This window comes from Phymastichus coffea, unplaced genomic scaffold (genome assembly GCF_024137745.1).
Source record: "Phymastichus coffea isolate CEN01 unplaced genomic scaffold, Cenicafe_Pcof_1.1 PCOF00072, whole genome shotgun sequence".
Lineage (NCBI taxonomy): Eukaryota > Metazoa > Arthropoda > Insecta > Hymenoptera > Eulophidae > Phymastichus > Phymastichus coffea.
In genome coordinates, this window is record NW_026706883.1 from 814,076 (window position 1) to 833,153 (window position 19,078).

The window sequence follows — 19,078 nt, forward strand, 5'->3', positions numbered from 1 at the left end:
TAATTAAAATTACTAGACGGTACCAACAGCAACATTTTGATTTATGATGCTACTCTGAAAATGTACAAAAATATTTGAATAGCGAAAATTTAAAAGAACGAAATATGCGTTCGATGTAGAACAATAATGGTCAAAGGGAGGCCAAAGCACTGGCAAGTATGATTCTCTATGGAAAAACGAGTATAATGACGAGTCGCGTTGCTATCGCGTGAAAATAGAACGTGGGTACTTTCGCTGAGCGATGGCTTTTCACTCTCGACCCACGTACATACATACCTATATGCATGCTTGTTAATGTTTTTCCGTCCAACATTTAGCAAACGTTCGATTTTGCGATTCCCCTTTTTACGTTTACTTTTCTTACGTGTATCACTTGGCGGAATCTAGCACGCCAGTTTGATTAGAAAAAAAAGAAATGCTGTGCACCTTCGCACCTCGTGATAAATGTGGCATGCGCAAATGAGTGTCTCCAACAGTATTAATGATCACTTACAACTTTGCTATAAATCGTTCGGGATCTTCTAATTAAAATTCGTGTTTGTTTGCTAAATTTCAATGGTATTTCGGAATTACATTTTTATTAAATTAAATTCATAAATTTGATTCACTCAAAATTTGATTTTTGACATATTTATTGTTTTTTTCTATATTTAAATCGCAAAGCCCGAGTCAAAATCATTTGGCATTTGCAAAACGCGGCTGCACGGTGCGTTGCAACAAATGCGCAAAATTGAGGAAAGTTGTCGACAGACGGCAGCACCTCGAGTACAGTACCTAAGTACCACCGGTGTAGTTTACCAAATCAGTTGACACCGCTGGTTGCTTTCCGAGTGCCTGTGCGCGACAATTGATTATTTTTCCATTGATCATTTTTGAAAGAGAACATTGAAAATGAGTGATAAGAGCGAATATTGTGACTACAGGAGTCCTTTAGCAACGCGCTATGCCTCTAAGGAGATGCGTTACAATTTCAGCGACCAAAACAAGTTCAGCACGTGGCGCAAATTGTGGATTTATCTTGCCAAAGCTGAAATGGTTTGTTTTAGTTCTTTTAGGCTTTTATCTAAAAATTAATTTATAAATTTTTTGTCTGAGGGCTTTGTGTTTTTTCAATTTCTACAGAATGATAATATTACGTGAGTAATTAAATATGTTTTACTGTGTTATCTTTGTTTGTGTTGGAAAGACAATTTAAAAAAAACGATATTTTTAAAATAATTTAGAATTATTAAAAATTTAGATATAATAAAACGCATGTTTAAAAAGACATTAATTAAAAGATCCCCTAGGAGTATTTACGAAACTTCAGGTCATCCGAGGTCATCTAATCAGTTGTTTGTACATGTTTATGCCGGTTTATAGTGCGATATTTATTTCAAAAAACTTAATTGCTAAATTGACATCTAATCGACGATCAAACGCAAATTTCGTTCTTTTTAGGCGATACAACCGGACTTTGAATTAAATTATAAAATTAACATTGATCTTTTCTGGCTATGCAATTTCTTTGCTGTTAATGATAATGTTAGATTCAGTCTCAACTTAAAAATGTGGTTGAGTGACATTGAATATATTGCTAGTTCAAATTCGACATTGGGATTATGGTTAATAGGTTATTTTATTTATTTGAAGCTTGAAGAATGTGGAAAGCTTAATAGTGATGGCAAATTGGTTATAAAAAGTATCGCTATTTATGGTAACAAAATGAATCATTCAAATGATTACAAGAAAAAACTAACAAGCTCTTCCAAATCACGGAATATTGAGATTCTAAAAAGTCGAAAATGTCCCAGCATTAATAAACAGAAATGTGTTGTTAATAAAGAAAAACACAATGCAATGGTTAATTATGATTTGCCAAGTTCTTATGATGCAGTCAGTTGTAATAACAGCCATAATTATGAAAAATGTCAAATGAATCAGTATCATCATTCAATATCATCTGATGAATCACTATCAGATTTTTCTAAAAGCTCTGAATGCGATGAGTTTAGATGCTTAAGTTGTAGTCGAAATTACAACATGCCATTGTACTATAATGTTCCAATATTTTCAGATCCTAATAATTGTTCAGTTGTTCAATATCCATGGGGATTAAATAACAATTTTAGTGTTTTCAACGAAAATTTGAATATTCAACAAAATGCTGCTATCCATCATGTATCATTTCCGTGGAGAACAATGAACAATCAAAACAATGTGATGTTATCAAATGCTATGATCAATTTTAATCAAAGATTGAAATGCCATATTCCTAAGTTAGTTATAAACAATTATAACAGTGTTAATGCTAGGCCTATTTTGAATCGTAACTTATAAATCTATTTGTTATCAAACCTTTTAACGATGTACCAAACTATATCATGCTAAAATTTTATTTAATTTGCATACTTTAGTAAGCTTATTGTTTCTTAAAGATAAATATGAATTTTTTAATTTATTTAAATTATTTGTACATTAGTACACAGAAAATATTACTTTTTTTGTTTATTTATTGTTCCATTAAAAATTATGAGTTTTGCAAGATGGAAAATTTTTTTATTGTAGTTTTAAATGATTAGTTTTACTTCAGTATAAATGCAAATTAGTGTTGACAAAGATTTTATATAAAATTGATCTACATTCATAATTGCAAATGAGCAGTATTGTAAAGATTTTTACTCTCATCATTGAAAAAGTGCCTTTCTTAATAATGTTATTTACGATATTGAGATCTATAAAAATCAAATGTATAATGTTTAACCAAGATTCATGATTTGACTTGAATGAATGGCATTTTATAATATTTCAAATGTTTGACTTTTTGCATGAATAAGTATGTTTTTAATCTTTGTCGTCTGCATGTAACATTTGTTCATTGAGTGTTTTTTGACTCCCAGATTTATTTTAATACAGTTTATCACTATTATCTATTAATATACAGTACTTGAACTACAAAAGAAAGTTGTGAGAATGTGAAATTGTAATTTTTGCATTGCATAATAAATAACAGTTAATTAAATAATTGTATTGTTTTTCAAAGGCGTTCGCTAAATAAATAATTTAATCGTATTCAATTTATTTTTTTATTAATCGACACGGAATTTATATCAAACAAGGATAAATCATGAAAAAGATAATAAAAACTTGAAATGGAAAAATAAGTTTGCCATCTTGCTTATTCCAAAACTCAGCTAAATTTGAACTTATCTTTTTAATCTGTAATTGTGAAAAATCACGTAAACACACATATGCACGCACGCCCAGAGGTGACTGAGAAAGAGCGAATTGGCAAACGGCGCATACGTGAGTCTCTCGAAAAGAAAGCGAAAACAAAGAACTAATGGGCTTCGAGCAAGATCAACAATGGACAATGCCGCAAGGATAGACGAATCTCGGGGGGAAAATAAGGAGGACACGGTCACCTCGGTCGCCACGCGGTTTCCGGCCACCGACCGCGAGTATATGGGTAGGGCCTTTTTTACTCGTTAAGCGGAAACCTTTGCACGATGTCGACGATGCGCATGACGCAAGTTTCATTTCTTTACTTCTCATGTATCTCCAATTTTTTCTAGCAGTTCTGAGGAATTATTATTCCCTCTTGTGTACCAATTCAAACAATCGTTCACCTTGTATCAGGAAACCGAATTTCTTAGATACACTTGTGAATAATTGAAGTAACTTACTTTAAGCTTAAGTTACGTGGCAATTGCTTTATTAATAACCGTAGAGGAAGATCAGTATGACATCGAGAAGAAAGAGAATGGCACACGTCAAAGAAAAGATCGAAGCGATGATAAGTCTCCAAACTGAAGTTACGCTATCCTTTTTCGAAGCAAAAAATATACCAACAGCAGCTACAACGAAAAACGCGGCGCCCACTACACCGAACAAGAACATCTAGGGGAACAAATTCATACCATATCAATGAAGATGAATTTCACGGAATGGAAGAATCTGAAATATTATTTACTTTAGACTAACCGGTGTATCGGTGATTGGATCATGAGCGCATTGACTTATCATGTCTACAAGAGTTATGAGAAGGAATGTTCCGAAGAGACCTGTAATTGCCACTGCCTCAGTTAGTCCATACGGTGAATCATTGCTAATGATAATCTGGCACGTTAAAATGAACAGTACTAGCACGAGAATCTGCCTTAGACGAAGAAATATGTAAATGATAATCAAAACTTATCATTTCGTAAAACTCCTCGTTGACATATTGTTAATGTGTCTCATTACAAACTGAAATATCCTGATTGGCTTTGCCCAAGGAACATTTTCTTGTATACCTGGTTGGACGGGTACCGCGTATATTGGTCCAATCATTTTAAAAATTTTCTTAACGTTACAATCGAGACTGCAAAAAAATAGGTTAGTGTAATTCAGTGGCACAATTATTTGCATTTTTGGCGCGAACTCACGTTTACATAAGTTGGCTGTTCACAATAAATATATCACAATAAATGTTCCATATATAACTTTGCTTTTATTAAATTTTTCTTTGTAAAATGAAGACAGCAATTATTAAAAACTTTTTATAAATATATATTTATGTTTATTCATCATATAATTCTTATTATTACTTAATTTATACTAATATATATCCTTGAGATTTTCAATAATAATTTTTCATCTGCAATATGTATACACAATTTATATATGTTTCTCTCAAGAAATTTACCGATAACAAAGGTACTCAGGTCAATAAAAGAAATCTGTTCAAATAATTCTTATGCAAATAGTAAATTCTATCTTTACAAATATTTATGCAATATCGCAATGTATATATAATCTATAAAAATTTGTTTCGGCGATCTAATACGAAGAAGAAGAAAAAAGTCTTAAACAAATAAAAATACTTTTGTTGTCGTTTAAAATGTGCCTTAATTTGTAGGACGAACACGAGCAGGCGGTTGATTATATTTTGACTTTTAACATGATGTTTCGTACAGGTCAATTATCATGGACGGAATATAGCTAATTACAAAGGCTCGTGCTACGCGCGAAGACTTCGTATTATAAATATTGAGGACGGATTCAATTGATACGTTCGTATCTGCATTATTATATTACGCATTCGATTTCTTTTTTTTTTTTTTTTTTTCGTATATATAAAGCCAGAATAATTTCCCTCGCAGTTATTCGCCAATTATGGTAATGTCAAATTATCCGTGATGTAATTTGAAAGAATAATTTGGTTTGCGTAACAATACATCATATTGCGATCGCCAAACGGAAAATTGTCTGATGAAATGACGAAGGAAATTATTCGATGGTTTTGCATACTATATATCAGTACATATACCTTGTCATTGGCTATTCTAAAGGCCAACGTCGTAAACGCCTACTTTGGGATTGCAGCATTGTGTTTACAAGTGTAAAATTCTGCCACTAGAACAATTAGACGTGAATTATTGGACAATTAAAAATGAAAATTGACATTGAAGCGAGCGATTAAGAATTGCCTAGGCAGAATGCTAATTGATCGGCCGAGTCGAAAAAATCAAGCTTACTAACGATATCTTGTACTATCATTCATTGCACGTGTGCACGTGTGTGCGTGTGAAGAGGCGTGTCGGAAAACAAAACAAGAGGAAAAACATGTTTGTAAAAATTTGGAATCGATGTTTACGCAACAATTATAACGCCGTGGCTATGTGGCTAAATATCTATAACAAACAGGTAAATCGGCTATTATTACATCGAAGACCGCTTGGCCAACAACTCTCGAAGATTGATAATTCGTGGTGTGCACTACTCAGATTGGCCTTGGATGGCACGTCGCGAATCGAGACAAGGAGAAGATGGAGCTGCTCCGATCGAAGTAGGGCGTTTCCTAGTAGTACTTGATCGTGAATAACACGTCGATGCCGAATAGCAGCGCGTTGACGAAAGTGAAGAAACAGCTGGCGATCATCATGTCCATGTATTGCTTACTCGCGTACTGGTTATTGTTGTAGAATATGCCGTAGTTGCCACTCAGCTTCCTATGGTTGACGATTATCAGGATTCCAGCGATCACGTGCAGAATCGAACCTGTCACCGAGAACAGCAGCGACTGCAACAGCCCACCGCGGATTATTAACGATCATCAATTGGCACTCTTTATCGGTGTTTCGCAATCCAAGATTGCGACCGATCCGCGCAGTGATATGCGCGACGGCAGCTCGCCTTATGTAACGCGAATTTTCCATTTAGCATGTGACGGCTGCAAGCTGGAGATAATCGGCAATAACTCGGGCGACGAGGAAGAGCTCATTGCACGCCACGGGAAATGAATTTGCGAATGCTTCAAATGAAAAGAAAACTAAAGTCGCGTCCTTGCGTTATTGCACAATGACGCGTCGCGCTTATACGCTCCGTACCCGTGAATAAAAGCATACTCGACGTACCTGCGTTCCCATTTTACTCTTTTACTGCAATACGCTTATTTGCGTTGTTTTACGTTTCCAAGTTAAATGTTAAATTTACGTGTTATCTGGATATACCTATGACGCATTTAGGAAAAGTAATCTCTACAAATCAATCCGAATGTAAACAAGGACGTTATTTGTTTTGGTACGGAGAACTGTTGTTGTTATTTTCATTAAATATTTATTGTCACGGCGCGAATTGTGCTAACAGTCAAAATGAAATCAGGCGTTGGGAAATGACGAGATGAAGCTTTTAGAAGGTCTCTATGAATTGAACGCTGACATACTGTAAATATGACATCTTTCAACGCAAAAAAGCGAAGCCCTTCCTTTAAGCAAGGCGGGGGCACAGCGTAAGAACAAGTAAAAAAAGTGTATTACCGTTCTTTTCGGCATTCGATCTCCCAGCAGATGGCCAAGTATGCAGATGGTGTTGACGATGATGAAACCCCCGAGCGTTATATAAATAAAAACTATGTCGTCGAGCTTTGGTCTCGGTTCATACCTAAAAAGTGTGTTGAACGAGTTGAACGGGTCGACGATCAGACCTATACAGAATACCGATATCACCTGCAAAACAAATAGAATTCATCAATTATTTGAATGCGCTGAGAAGAATTCGAACACGATCGAACCTAGTCGATGATAGTGTATTGCTGTTATGTTTTGTGAACACTAAAATAAATAAAGCTCCGTGTTCATCGCGTGAAACTGGAGCGCTAACTTTACATTATAGTCTATAGTCTACTACCCCTGTTGTATTAAATCAACAACGCAATACAGTCCAAGATCCAAGTAATCGAACGATTAGCGTGTATTAACCCTGTGCTCAATCTTGGAGCGTAAGTCGGTCTCTTATAACCGTTCTCTTTGTGGCCAGTTGATAGCAAAAGTGATTTAAAGCGAATCGGACCTTTTAATAATTTCTTTGTTTGACGACCAAAGATCAACTTCGACTGATTGCTTCTGATCGCTCTAACTGAATATCCAACGGTAATATTATCATGTCGAGAATATCCAAGTTTCGTGTGAACGAATGCTCATTTTTAATTTAAAAGGTGAAAATAGCGTGAGAGAGAAAGTTAATAACTAACCACTTCGACGACTTTGAGAATGACGGATTTGGAGCTGACGACCGTAATCTCTTCGTATTCCTTGTTAACATGGGCATCTTGCATCGTCCCCTCGTCCGCCATCCTGACGCGTTTGTGCTTTCCTCGCCTGTCGCCCAGCTTGACTGACTTTATCGCTCGTGCTCGCTCTAGTCTTATAATGATCTGTCTGCTCTATTGTATGTGAACGACCATCAAGGGCTACCAACGTACTCTGGGGCATATGTGTGCCACGCGAGCGCGCGGCCGTCGTTACACCTGTAAAAGGTCAGCTGCTACAGTCCTTTTCTTGTTGCTCGTACACCTTCCTTTTTATATTCCTCGTGCAACAACTTATACGTATACACAATTACAAAGCGTCGACGTACACGCCAAACTAGCACGACACGTTCTCTTTACTTTTTATTTTCTTTATTATCCATTTTCAGCGCATAACCACGCGTTGCCATATATATTGAATTCGCCGGTACACAAGCGGTGACTTTCCCTTGTGCGCGCGCGTCAACTCGAACTAATAACGCAAAAGAAAGAAAACATAAATATGTACTGGCAACACCTCGAACTTTACATAACATTGTGTAATCGGTATAGATTTTATACAAACATTGCATCATCAGTCAGTAACACACGAATCCGTTAATTATTATTCGGTTCGGAATCGAGGAATATTCGAAGAGGCAGCAAGAAAAACAACTTGCCTCGACGTCACGATGGAATTCCGAACAGTCGCATAATGAACCGACAGCAGTTTCTCTCCGCGAGAGTGGGAATTCAGAAAAAAAAACTGACCCAATGACACTGTTACGCTGGACGACGACGTTGCCTCGCGCGTGTATACGCTATCTAAAAAGTTCATCGACCAGAGACGGCTCTCCGAGGGAAGGCCAATTAGACTTCTGTTTGTTTTGGAGCTTCTCTCTTGCAGGCTCGAGTTTACCTGCGCGCAGCATCCGTTTTCGTAAGGAGGGGCGCGAGCAGAACGAACCCAATCCTCGTAAAGTGAGACAACCGCGCGTTGGCAAACAAAAGCCAAGCTGAAGGAAAACCGAGAGAGAGAGAGAGCGAGAGCGCGCGCCAAGGTATCGCGACTTAGGCGAGTCGCGACGAGGTTCTGTCCAAGGCGTGTGTCCGCGCAGAGAGCAGAGAATACTTGGGAACCACTGGTGCTCGCCGCGGAGTCCCGGAACCTAACTGTCGACGCAAGGCTCGGCTGCGATCGCTGGCCCACACGTGCAGGCGCGCTGGCATCACTTACGGGCGTTGTCGGCGAACAGTGCCGCCGCCCGCGTGACCGCGCAGCGCGGGAGAGCGACGGACGAGTTACGAGGTCGGCGAAGGTGAAGCGCGTCGGAGCGCGTCCGATGACTAAGCGCGAGGCATGCCCTCTACGGCGAGTGCCCTCATCGTGGCCTCGCGCCACCTGCGCCGCGCGAGGCGCGGTCGCGGTCGCGCCAAGCGGATGAGCGGCGAGCAGCGCCGGTCCACGGACAGGTGACGTCGACCACGCGGACGAGCCGCACTGGGTGTATCGTCGCACTGCACGTAGCCCCGCTGCAGGCACGCCAATGCGCGCGCACATACACACACAAACAAACAAACACACACCTTGCTGGAAGGATATAGCTGGATGCTCGCGGCAGCACGGCGTTACTCAAACTGGAACGCCGCGCGCACACCAGGCGACGCGCCAGCGCCGCGTTTGAACTCGCCTCTATACCTGTTTCTCTTTCTCTCACTCGATGCCCCTACTACGCTCGCGACACTATGCAGGCATCGTGCGCCGCACGCCGAGAGAGATAACAGGGCCCGCCGCTGCGATCGCGTGCGCAGCAGCTATAGTCTCTTTCGGCCGGGCATTTGCATTCGGCTACGATGGTGGGTGCAACGATCCCAGACTCATGTCCCCCTCGCTGTTTTCGCCGCCCAGAATTCCGCACGATGCCTCGTTTCGCTTGCTTCGAACTTGTTTATTCGATGCTTGCCGTATAACAATCGCAGTTGTAAATAAAAAAAGAACAGAATCCCGAGTTGGTCAGCGAGCCGATTCTCGACTGGACCGACGAAAAACCCGTTGAAGGCTGCGAACGGGCGACTTCCTTGTTTCTCGAAAAGATAGATAATAGCGAAAACAACCTAAAATCTCGTTGTTCGTGTCACATTTTTGTTTCTGTCCGAACGTAATGCGCCAAGATCAGTCTGTTGCCCGGTAAACACAGGTATAAAGCACACCGACTAGCGTAGAAAGGTCAATAGGCGTCTGTCGATTATAGCGCTCGCGTGGCTGTGCTCGCGAGCGGTAGAATCTAAACCTCATGGAGAACTGACACCGTAATACAGTACAACGTGCGTCCGTCCTCGGTTGTGCATGGAGCGAAGCTACGTAGCGCGCGTGGCACACACGCGAAGGAGAGAGAGAGAGAGAGAGAGAGAGAGAGAGAGAGAGAGAGAGAGAGAGAGAGTGAGCAAAAACTGCGTAGCGTTACGCCCGGGGCCCAGTCGCGCAGTCGGTCAAAAAAAAAACGACGAGGAATTCGTCGCGTCGAGGCAATTCAGCGCGATGAGCTCACCGCGCGCCTCGGTTCCCTCTTTTAATGACAGCTTTATCGTGAGACTGCTTTGAATAAAAAAAAGCTGTCATTAAGACGCTTAACAACGCGATCGCGTGGCGGGCTATACGTGTAGCCAAGATTATAGCTCGCTAAGTGTCGAGTCGTATTGATCCCTCTACGCGCCGACGGAGAGAAACAGCAGGTGGATTAATAAGCTGAATGGAGGCGTACGCGCAGCCGACGTAAACATGCAGGCGTAAGCGGGGCGCGCACGGGCCTCGTGCTATGTGGGTATATATATATGTAGCAGCAGTCCAAAGGTGAGAGAGAAAGAGAGAGAGAGAGTGAGTGTGAGACTGAGAGCTGTGGAGGGGACTCGAGTCGTGTATACATGGGCGCGGTCCGCCTGCCGGCGAATGCAATTTCTTTTTCCTTTTCGTCCCAGCACTCGCGTGCTTTTCGTAGACAAATTTTTACACTTTCTCGAGCGAGCAGCATCGAGTTTCGAGCACAGACGCTCTTTGGCGAAGAGCCGCCGCAGATACGCCTGATCGGCGGTACGCCACGCGGCCACTGTAGATTCGCAAAAAGAACGCTGCAGCCTTGTCATCTACTGACAGATATCGTAATACCTTTCATCCCGTGGCCGTGATCGGTACGAGAAATAACAGCTGACAGCGCGCACGCACAAAGAGATCTGTTGCTTCGACGCGAAGGCACAGAGGAGGAAAATCGATGCCTCGGCCGCACGCGCGACATGGACGGAATATCCGTTATTGATTGAAACACCCGAATTGAGTGACAGTGCACGTACAGAGTTCAACGAACTAGCGGTCGTTTCTAACTTGATCCACGATCCTACTGCCCTTTATTCGAGCGAACAAAAATATCTAAAATATGCTGCTACGTGTTGATTCAAACGTATAGTTGCATTTTACATCGTCTTCTAAATCATATCGGGTCGGCTGGATCTACTACACGGACGAGAAAAGAAAAAGAAAAATAAACAACGCGTCGTTGTGCTCGGCGCAATTACAAAATATTGCGGCGGGTACTTAAGCGACACGGAAAAACCAGGTCACCATGGGGGGAGAAAATCGATCGAGCGTAGAGTCAAGATTTCAGAAAGAGTAGCAGATGGGGTTGGGCAAGCGGAAGTGTCAGGCTTATCGATAAAAATTGAAATACCGCGATTACATCTTGCATTCGTTGCTACTACGTGGAGTTCAAAATGATTACCGCCGTATTTCACGTACAGAACACACGGTTACGACAGTGCGGTCGCGATGCGGGCATTCGTTTCAAAAGCCCTGCGTCGAAAAGCCGAACAAAAACGACCGCCGCGGATTGTTACTCGCGCCTACTTGGGCGGCGTGAGCACGAGCAACTTGCGAAATTGCACGAGCGTGAAGGAAAGAGAAGCATCCGCACGCGTTTGGCTAATGAAATTAGCCAGGCGAGCTACGAGGCATTGTCACGACCAGATTCGCACAGCGCCAAATTAATGAACAAACGACGCGACCAGTGGGAGAGGGTGGAAGAGGGGGCGAAAGTGACGATTTACATTTTTTCGCACGACCGCGACGACGACAACGACGACGACGACGTCGTAGTTGGCAATTGTGCGCGCTCGCGAAGCTTTCTAATGCAAATGCCGTACTAACTAAGTTAACAGCTAAATTGGCCGGCTTCTGCGAGAGCAACAAAAAAAAAAACGAGAGGCGGGACCTCGCCTGCGCTGATAAACAACGAAATGAGATCGACTCTTTTGTGTAGGTGGGTCGAGCCCAACTCTGCTCCGAGGTCAAGTAAGACTAATTGATGTACACAGCAGTAGCAGCAGCAGTAGCAGCGATATGAATGATAATGGCCCTACTCACAGATGCACGCAATGAAAATATATAATGCACATTCCGGTAATAACAAGCCGTGACCGCAAGCACTAAATAACGCGTGCGTTAGGCACTCGACAACACTCGGACGAGCTGCGTCTTCTACATGTCTCTCGTGCCAAATATACTTTGTTCTGACACTCGCTAATCTCGCGTTCGTTACTTGCGGACACGTCAATTTGTGCGTGTCGTCAAGCACTAACAACGACAATCGTAATTCTAAAAATATTATTGCGACAAGAACAGTCGTTTCTACAGGCAAATGAATGTAACGAAGTGGCAATACATCTCTAAAATCAATTACCCTAAAAAAATCAAACGATATGTTATAACAATAATGCATGTCCGTTAAATACTTTCAATATTGACTGGCTAATAAATATTTGTACTTCGATTTCTCTTGCGCTCATATTATTTGTACCATCTGCATGATTAAAGTTGGCTTAAAAATATCAATAGGTTTACAATTACGAGCTTGTTACACATACCAAAGAGCAAGCCAAAGGAAATTAGTGATGCTTCAGCTACTATGACGACCGTTCACAAACTCTTAGTCACCACAACGACATCAATGTTTCCTTGCAAACGATCTAATATCTAAACTCATCTTCGCCACTTCAGCTCGTTAACGCACTTTACATTTCCTCTGAAAGTAGCATAATCTTCAGATACTGGTAATCATTACGTGATGCCGAAATATTTCAGAGTAAATCATCCGTCGAGGTTTTCCGGAGATAGCGTTTGTTTCAACTTTAACTTGAAAAATACAGATGTGTTTGTCTCATGAATAATAAAACGTTTGCTTATTTTTTGTCGCGGAATCTAAATGACGTCGGTTATTCTCTCTCATATCACACCCAGGTTTTTGAAATGGTCTTCTACTTACTCAAATTATTCATTACTTTTTATTTCTATTGATACAGTCGACAAGAAAAAAATACAATGAAATGTAGAATACAAATTCAGCAATGTAAAAAAGTGAAAAATAAAGTAGTTTAAAAGTAGAAAGGCGCCCGAACAATTGTGCAAAGCTTTATTATTGTGCACGGTAACTTGCCGTGAATCAGCGTGTATCAATTCTTACACTATATTTTTGTACACAAGAATTTGAGTGTATAATAAAATCGTGCAAAATTGTCCGTACGCCAGTAAAAATACTATCGTTCAAATGCGCAAGCCTAATCTAGATTTACAAATATAAAAATATGCACGAAGAGAAACGATAAACAAGAAATTGATTGTTGGTATGTCTAAAAACAATTCTATAGTATAGTTGTACTCTGTGACAATCATCTTTGCAACGTAGAAAATAAATGTAATACGAAACGGAGTCTTCGCATGAAAAGATACTCGTCGATAGATTACTAATAAATAAACGATAGATACATTAGAGCTCAAAGTTCACTCAAGAATCAAATTGCTCGAAGAGTTCGTTCTAAAAATGCTTATGCAAATTCTTCTTTGACAAAATGTGAGCAGGTCAGAATAAGATCGACAAGGTATGCCGCGCCTTCGAGCGCGCACAATGATCCAAGTGCAAGACCAACCTACAGAGGAATCATTGATTAATAAAATATCACCAATAAGTCATGGCTGAAAATCTGGATTTGTCATATTGATCTCACCTGTCGTTCACTCGAGAATAACAAGTACTTGTACTCATCCATGTATCCATGCCAGTAATGCAAAGCTGTTGCTCCGACGGCGATGAACATGAACATCCCCACAAAGTTCATGATCATTTCCTATAAGATTGAAAAAAAAACAAACATTCGAGCAATCGTATTATTGTTTTTTTATTGCTTAAGAAAAATGTTTGAAAAAAATATGCGAGGCTTCAACTCACCACAAGAGTCTTTTTGTGTTCCATGGAGCCAAAGCAATAGCTGATAAGAACTGTCATTGTGTAAATGAAGAATCCTACAAAAACTCCTGAAGCCACTATTTCGACGTCTGGATTTTTTGATTCGTTTATATTCCATGTTCCACCGACACCCAAAAATTTACCTCCGTAACCAACTCTATACAGTATGATAATTATCAAATTGAGTACCTGAAAATTATTTATATGTCAAATATCAAAGCCTTGTATCTTTAATCAATTTATTACTATTTTTATGGTATTTTCGAAACTATTCGATTTTAAAATTATTACAATAATTCAAAATAAATAATTCAAAATTATTACATAAATTCAAATAACTTACTGAGTAAACTATAATATTTGGATTACAATGAATATCATACTCAAAAAAAGAAATTGTTTCTTTTAAGATTAGAGTGGAAAAATTGTTATTGAACCATGAGCGCATTCCGAACCAACATATAAAGGTGCGAGAGCGTGGCGTACGCGCCTCATTACGATGTCGCGCGTAGCGTCACTCAGCAAACAATACTAGGCTTATCAACTCCACTGATATATTGAAGTGAATCACAATTACATCTTTTTCAAAAGTACCAATCCGATGAATTCGTAGAATAGCTCTAACGAGTTTCAATTAAGGACGATTTAACATTCGATTAGTTGATTTTTGGGGAAAGCCTATTAAAAACTCAAATTTTTATTCCTAAAGTGCACTGACCATTATTGTGAAATAATAATTGCGATTAGATTAGGAATGTATACTCGATAATTTGTGAGAAAGATTCTCACCCGCAGGTTAACGCGATAACTTGATTTCTCCTCGTAATTTTAATTACATTTTTCCCAAAACACTTCACGAACATTTCACTATCTTCGCGCCACATCATGTAAATATTTTACATATTCCGAAAGCTCTATCCACTCACCACTTTAAATATTTTGATCGCAATAGAAGCAACTGTGGTTATAGACACCATCTTGGGATTTTGGAGAACGATGCTTTTTTTTTTCGTTCTGAAAATGTCAATGGTATGCGAGGCGACGCACTTACGAGCCTTGAATGGAACTCACTGCGAAAAGGCGAGGTGAGAAAAAAGCAAGTATTGCTTATCTAATCTGATAACGAGGCCGGTAGATAAATTCATACGAGAGGCGATTGTAACACCTGCGCCTGCGCGACTCATCTTATCTTCTCCGTTCGTACGGTACTTTTTGTGCACTGACCCATTTCTTGCAGTAACAGACAAACGACATTGTTTTTTCGGCTCTTTATTGCACCATGAGAGCCTGCTAGCAGTTATGCTAATATTAAAAACGCGAATGTGAAACGTATATTACATTTCGTCAGACAGCTGAAGAGGGAAAGTAGACTGCGCACCACGTGTGCGCAAGAAAGGTGCGGACGAAAAGCAACGTTAGTGCCGAGAAAGTCTGCACCATATAACTTCCGGGCCCCTCATTAGGGAAATCCACAAGCAAGTTCAATGTTTTCGTGACCGAGCGTTGGCTCATGATCTCAACGATCCGTCGTTCTCTCATTTAACACATGTAAAAACAAGTACGCGGCTGTTCTCGAGAATACCTACTCTGAGGTCGACAGCTTGGAGAGCGGGCCAGCGTCGGAGAGACAAGTTAAAACAAAAACTGGTGAAGGGGCTGGCGGGCATGCGGCGAACGAGCCCCAATGAGGCTGGTGTACACCCCTTGCTAGTTTTTCATACGTTGCTGGGTTTAGTAGTTTTTGTTTAATCTTTTATTTAGCAATGACCACTCATTATCGACCACACCTTAAATCGTATCAGAGCTGAAATAAATTGATTTTGTTCGTAAAAAGAAATATTTCAAATGTATCCCTGCTCACTTGTCCCTATTATCAATATTATGTGACTATTGAAACTTTTCTTACTCGATGTGAGTTTTCACTTAACCGCTGGTGAATCATTCGCGGTGAATAAGAATAACTTTATATATCTGTCACCGATGACGAACGAGTACAATTGGAATTGGGAAATTGAGAAAAATGCAAAGCCGCCCTCAGAAAAATTAATCACTCGTGAGACCATCTGAATGTTATAACGCTGTTTTTAGTTTTCGGGTTTGGCCATAACGCAAGAGCAAATAGGTGAAATGGAAAAGCACGTAAGTGACATCGACTTCGTTGCCGCGGCAAAGGAAGAAAAGGCTACCAGACATGACGTCATGGCTCACGTGCACGTTTTCGGTGCCCAGTGTCCAAAAGCTGCACCCATCATTCACCTAGGCGCAACCAGCTGCTACGTGGGAGATAATACGGTATAATCTTTTATTCCAAACAATTATGTCGATGCTCGGAGGTCATAACGAATATATTCTTAATGCTTTTAGGATCTCATTGTACTTCGCGATGGCTTCGATATTATATTGCCGAAATTGGCTGCAGTTATCAAGAGACTGGCCAATTTTGCCAACGAGTACCGTTCATTACCGACTCTTGGCTTCACTCATCTGCAGCCCGCTCAACTGACAACGGTTGGCAAAAGGGCCACTCTTTGGCTGCACGAGCTGCTCATGGATGAACGTGCGATTCGCCGGGCGAGAAACGATCTACGTTTTCGAGGCGTTAAGGGCACGACTGGTACCCAGGCTTCCTTTTTGCAACTGTTTAATGGTGAATTAATATTTATTTTCACGTAGTGACTGACTTTATTCTCGAGTAAAAATGATAACAGCTTGGAAATAATGTTTAAAATTTTCTTTCGATTTTCATACATTCGATGTTACGCAATCAGAAATAACATATTTTTTCTTAATTTAAAATTATTCATTACTATTCAAATCAAATGATAGTTTTTAATTTATTCGTTTTTAGTTTGCACATAGCAAAATTATTTATTTCCCTCTTTAGAATATGAACTAGAATTATGGAAAAATTTTGAACTATTAAATACTAACAAAAATCAAGTGATAGTTAATTTTTGTCATTAATCAATAGCCAGAGTATAGCGTTATAAACAGACCTGAAAAATGTCCTATTCGTTCCCGCATAGAAAATAACGTATCTATTTCAGGCATTGACATTGACCTGTTTGGTTGAATGATACTAATGTTATTACAAACAATAATTTAATCACAGTAACTAATTTTAAATAAGGCACATCTCAATGTTTTTTCTGGAAGTTCTGAATTTTCGAAGGCAAAATTATAAATTATAGCGATCCGGTATTCTGTCATATTTCCGAGATTAAAATCTGCCCTGAAGTGTTAATTTTCATTACGTTACTGCATTAGGTGACTTAAAATATCGTGGTTTCGCCAGTAAAGTGCAAAAATTCGGAGTAATAAAAATTATTAAATACAGGAGACGGTGAGAAAGTAAAGCAACTGGATGATTTGGTTACAAGGATGGCTGGATTCGAAAAACGCTATGCCGTCACCGGTCAAACTTATAGCAGAAAGGTCGACGTTGAGTGCTTAAACGTTCTTGCTTCATTGGGCGCCACCGTTCACAAGGTAACTCGAGTTCGCAAATTACTTGTAATTAGCAGATTAATAAATGACATACTAACGAATCAATTCTGTTTCAGATCTGCGCGGACATCAGAATCTTAGCAAACATGAAAGAATTGGAAGAGCCGTTCGAAACAACTCAAATAGGTTCCTCAGCAATGCCTTACAAACGTAATCCAATGCGCAGTGAGCGTTGTTGCAGCATAGCTCGCCATCTGATGACGCTAGTGAATAACGGCCTGCAGACAGCAGCGAACCAGTGGATGGAGCGAACCCTGGATGACTCGGCCAATCGACGTATCACCCTTGCAGAGGCATTTCTCTCAGCTGACGTCATACTCATGACTTTACAGAATATTTGCGAAGGCTTGATTGTTTATCCGAAGGTCATCGCTAGGCATATCTCTCAGGAACTGCCTTTCATGTCGGCTGAGAATGTTATTATGGCCATGGTCAAAGCTGGTGGAGACCGACAGGTATTTCGCAGTAATAACTTCTTTATCGAAAGTTTCCAAAAGTTAGAAGCTACAATTATATGTGTACAATTAATGCCGATGAAAATTTTCTACATCGTAGGAATGCCACGAGAAAATCCGTGTTCTTTCACAAGAGGCCGGTGCTCAGGTAAAACAGCATGGTAAAGATAATGACCTGGTCGAGCGCATTGCTAATGACAAATACTTTGAGCCAATACTTGATCAATTGTCGGCTCTCTTAGATCCTTCGACCTTTGTCGGCAGAGCACCTGATCAAGTAGTTGAATTTTTGAAAGAAGAAGTTTACCCTGTCTTGGCAAATTATGACATTAAAGACGTCTCAGTTGAATTGAGCATTTAAACGGACTGGAGATTCGTATTAATTCATAAATTCATTTTTATATTTTTCTACGGCCTCTTTTTATCTACACACATATTGTTAAATGTAAAAGGATGGATAAGGTTATTAATGAATGTGAAATGAATTTATTTTAATCAGTGCGTTTAATGGATCATTCTTTGCTCGTACGATATGTAAATACACTTCTTTGTTTATCACCAAAATAGTGAAAATTTATCATTATATTTCACGTGCAACAAAGCTACTGCTGTATATTTTCATAATGGAATGTAATAAAGATTTACGCTTATTGTAAAAAAAGAACTTTCTTAGTAATGCTTAAGCTATGGATGTATTTTCATGTTACTTTTTAAGGCAATAACTTTTACATATTTTCAATCTCAAGTGATTTTACTATGTGCTGTGATAGCTTACATAGAAAAGGTAATGTAAAATTGTAGAAGTGACAGTAAAATTCAAAAGAAAATAAGAAATAAGAAAATAGTTAAGAGATCAGCAGAAATGAGAAATAGAAATCGAAGTAAATTGATGTCCTATAATAGTCATGAGAAAAAGTTGATAAAAAGTATAGTTTTTCTAGTTAAAGGAAGACAGCGAATTTGAATTAACTAAGTTTAACACAAGTAGACAAATCATACAGATCATATAGACTAGAAAAGCAGTAGACCAAAAGTTTGTGTAGAAATTAAGTAATATGAAAATAATTAATGAAAGCTATTTTACAAGAAATCATGTAGACAAGTAGGCAGACGTAAAAAGAACTAAAAGTGAAAATAAAAAAATAGTTTGAAAGTTTTATAAAAGTGATAGACAGAAAGTGTAAAAATGACAAAGTCCATTTCAAAATGTAATACGGAAAAATAGTTTTATAAAGTAATACAAAGCTTTAAATTTACAAATAGAAAGAAAAATAAATAATAGATGTAGTGTACAAAGAATA

At 39.4% G+C, this 19,078-nt stretch overlaps 3 protein-coding genes across 5 annotated transcripts; 1 reads left to right on the forward strand and 2 right to left on the reverse strand.

Annotated features, from left to right (window-relative positions):
* The first annotated feature begins 828 nt into the window (after positions 1-828).
* On the forward strand, positions 829-18,885 carry LOC131668038 (adenylosuccinate lyase). The gene is made up of 6 exons (XM_058941858.1): positions 829-1,035; positions 15,904-16,107; positions 16,180-16,462; positions 17,153-17,304; positions 17,379-17,777; positions 17,878-18,885. Exons 1-6 carry the CDS (start codon positions 892-894, stop codon positions 18,136-18,138), a joined length of 1,443 nt encoding a protein of 480 aa, XP_058797841.1. The 5' UTR covers positions 829-891; the 3' UTR covers positions 18,139-18,885.
* On the reverse strand, positions 5,547-9,253 carry LOC131668040 (uncharacterized). 3 transcript variants are annotated; one of them, XM_058941862.1, is made up of 4 exons: positions 9,116-9,253; positions 7,493-7,768; positions 6,780-6,968; positions 5,547-6,043 (listed from the first exon to the last, which is right to left on the reverse strand). In XM_058941862.1, exons 2-4 carry the CDS (start codon positions 7,592-7,594, stop codon positions 5,822-5,824), a joined length of 513 nt encoding a protein of 170 aa, XP_058797845.1. In that variant the 5' UTR covers positions 7,595-7,768; positions 9,116-9,253; the 3' UTR covers positions 5,547-5,821. The 3 variants fall into 3 exon arrangements, with proteins under 3 accessions (XP_058797845.1, XP_058797847.1, XP_058797846.1); XM_058941864.1 differs by lacking the exon at positions 9,116-9,253 and adding an exon at positions 8,766-9,008; XM_058941863.1 differs by lacking the exon at positions 9,116-9,253 and adding an exon at positions 8,300-8,686.
* Positions 12,845-14,916, reverse strand: LOC131668042 (protein snakeskin). Its single transcript, XM_058941866.1, has 4 exons — positions 14,742-14,916; positions 13,798-14,004; positions 13,577-13,696; positions 12,845-13,498 (listed from the first exon to the last, which is right to left on the reverse strand). The coding sequence occupies exons 1-4, from the start codon at positions 14,790-14,792 to the stop codon at positions 13,397-13,399; spliced, it is 480 nt and encodes a 159-aa protein (XP_058797849.1). The 5' UTR covers positions 14,793-14,916; the 3' UTR covers positions 12,845-13,396.
* Positions 18,886-19,078: the final 193 nt, after the last annotated feature.